Raw genomic sequence first — 1,401 nt, 5'->3', positions numbered from 1 at the left:
AGGACCACAACTGCCAACGTCATTTATTGGGGGCCACGCTGGGCAGGGAGTATGCACAGCATACGTAGCAGAGCCCAGGGCCAGCCCAGGAGCACCTAAAACGGCACAGGGCAGGTGTCAGGGCGCCACGCGCAGGGGTGACAGGGGGGCAACCTGCACCTGGGGGCCCCCACTGCCCCTCAGGGGCCCCAGCCTGGGGAGGGGTCACCGGCTCCCACCCCAGCAGATGTTGTTCAGATCTTGGCCAGGCTGGAGTTGGCATCAGTGTGCTCCTCTTGGATAGGGGTCCGGAAGCTGTTTCCCCCTGGGGAGGAGGTACGGGCAAGAGGTGGGAGGTGGGCAGGGGTCCCGCACCTTGGGAGGCCATCTGGTCTGGGGCCCACCACAAGCACTCACCTGGGGGCTTGGGGGTGTTGGTCAGCAGCCTCCAGGCCCTGTGGTGGAGGAGCAGGGCCAGCATGGCAGCCACAGGGGCAAGGAGGCCCAGGCCCAAGCCGAGGCCCAGGACAGCGGACAGCTCAGGGGCTGCAAGGAGGCAGGGCCTGCTGGGTGGGGTCTGCCAGGGCAAGGGACCCACAATAGGGAGGGCCCCACCAAGCCCAGAGGGTGTCTCTACTCCCATCCTCCCCACCCATCCCACTCCCCTTTTGGGTTGAGGGGAGGGCCCTGCTGGGGCAAGGCCAGGTCCCCTTACCCTTGGGGGGCTCTGTGTGGGGCATGGAGGACCCCTGTGAGGCCTTAGACCAGAAGGTGGTGGGCTTGGCAGTAGTGGACTGGACTGGGGGGCCCTGGGTCTCCCACGGTGGTGTGGCCGGGGGGCTCCTGTCCTCACAGATGGCGTCCGAGCTGCTATTGGCCACCCGCAACGTTCGCTTTCCTAACAAGGTGCAGCTGAGGGCGGGCAAGGGTGTTGATCAGGCCAGAGTCCCCCTTCTCCTCCCCCACCAGTGGGATGGGCCCAGAACTGGGGCAGTACCAGGGAGATGTGGGAAGCAACAGGGGTCTACACTGGTCACTCAGGCAGCATCAGAGTCCAGGCCAAAGGTGGCGAGGAGAGGGGCCGCAGACTCTGCCAGGCCCTCCTGCGCTTAGCCTGCTCCCACCTGCACCTTCCTCTCCCAAACCCCTGTCTACTCTCTTCCTGCTTGCTCTGGCTCAGCCCAAGGACAGGAACCTTTCCGCTGTGAGTGATTGAGGCTCTCACACTCCTGGGGCCTGGGCTGGGGTCTCAGAGGCTCCCTACACTGACCCAGCAGGAAGGCCAGTGGGAGGCTGGGCCAGGGCTGAGCAGGGGTTATGGTGGGAGCAGGGACTATCACGGAGTGGGGCGGGGCAAGGGCTACAGGAATTCAGGCCCAGGAGCTCCCAGCCAGCAGCTTCCTACTCCCAGAACTGACCCCT

General features: G+C 65.5%; 1 protein-coding gene across 1 annotated transcript in view; it reads right to left on the bottom strand.

Annotated features, from left to right (window-relative positions):
* Nucleotides 1–10: 10 nt before the first annotated feature.
* Nucleotides 11–1,401, bottom strand: part of TNFRSF4 (tumor necrosis factor receptor superfamily, member 4) — a 5,768-nt gene continuing 4,377 nt past the window's right edge. Inside the window, exons 4-6 of the mRNA XM_010850232.1 lie at nucleotides 695–913; nucleotides 397–525; nucleotides 11–304 (exon numbers count right to left, since the gene is read on the bottom strand). Of these exons, the coding sequence (XP_010848534.1) occupies nucleotides 234–304; nucleotides 397–525; nucleotides 695–913 (419 nt within the window). The 3' untranslated portion in view covers nucleotides 11–233. The remainder of the gene's footprint in view (nucleotides 305–396; nucleotides 526–694; nucleotides 914–1,401) is intronic.

Source organism: Bison bison, unplaced genomic scaffold (genome assembly GCF_000754665.1).
Source record: "Bison bison bison isolate TAMUID 2011002044 unplaced genomic scaffold, Bison_UMD1.0 scf7180017864289, whole genome shotgun sequence".
NCBI lineage: Eukaryota > Metazoa > Chordata > Mammalia > Artiodactyla > Bovidae > Bison > Bison bison.
This window is presented reverse-complemented; position numbering and strand designations above follow the sequence as displayed.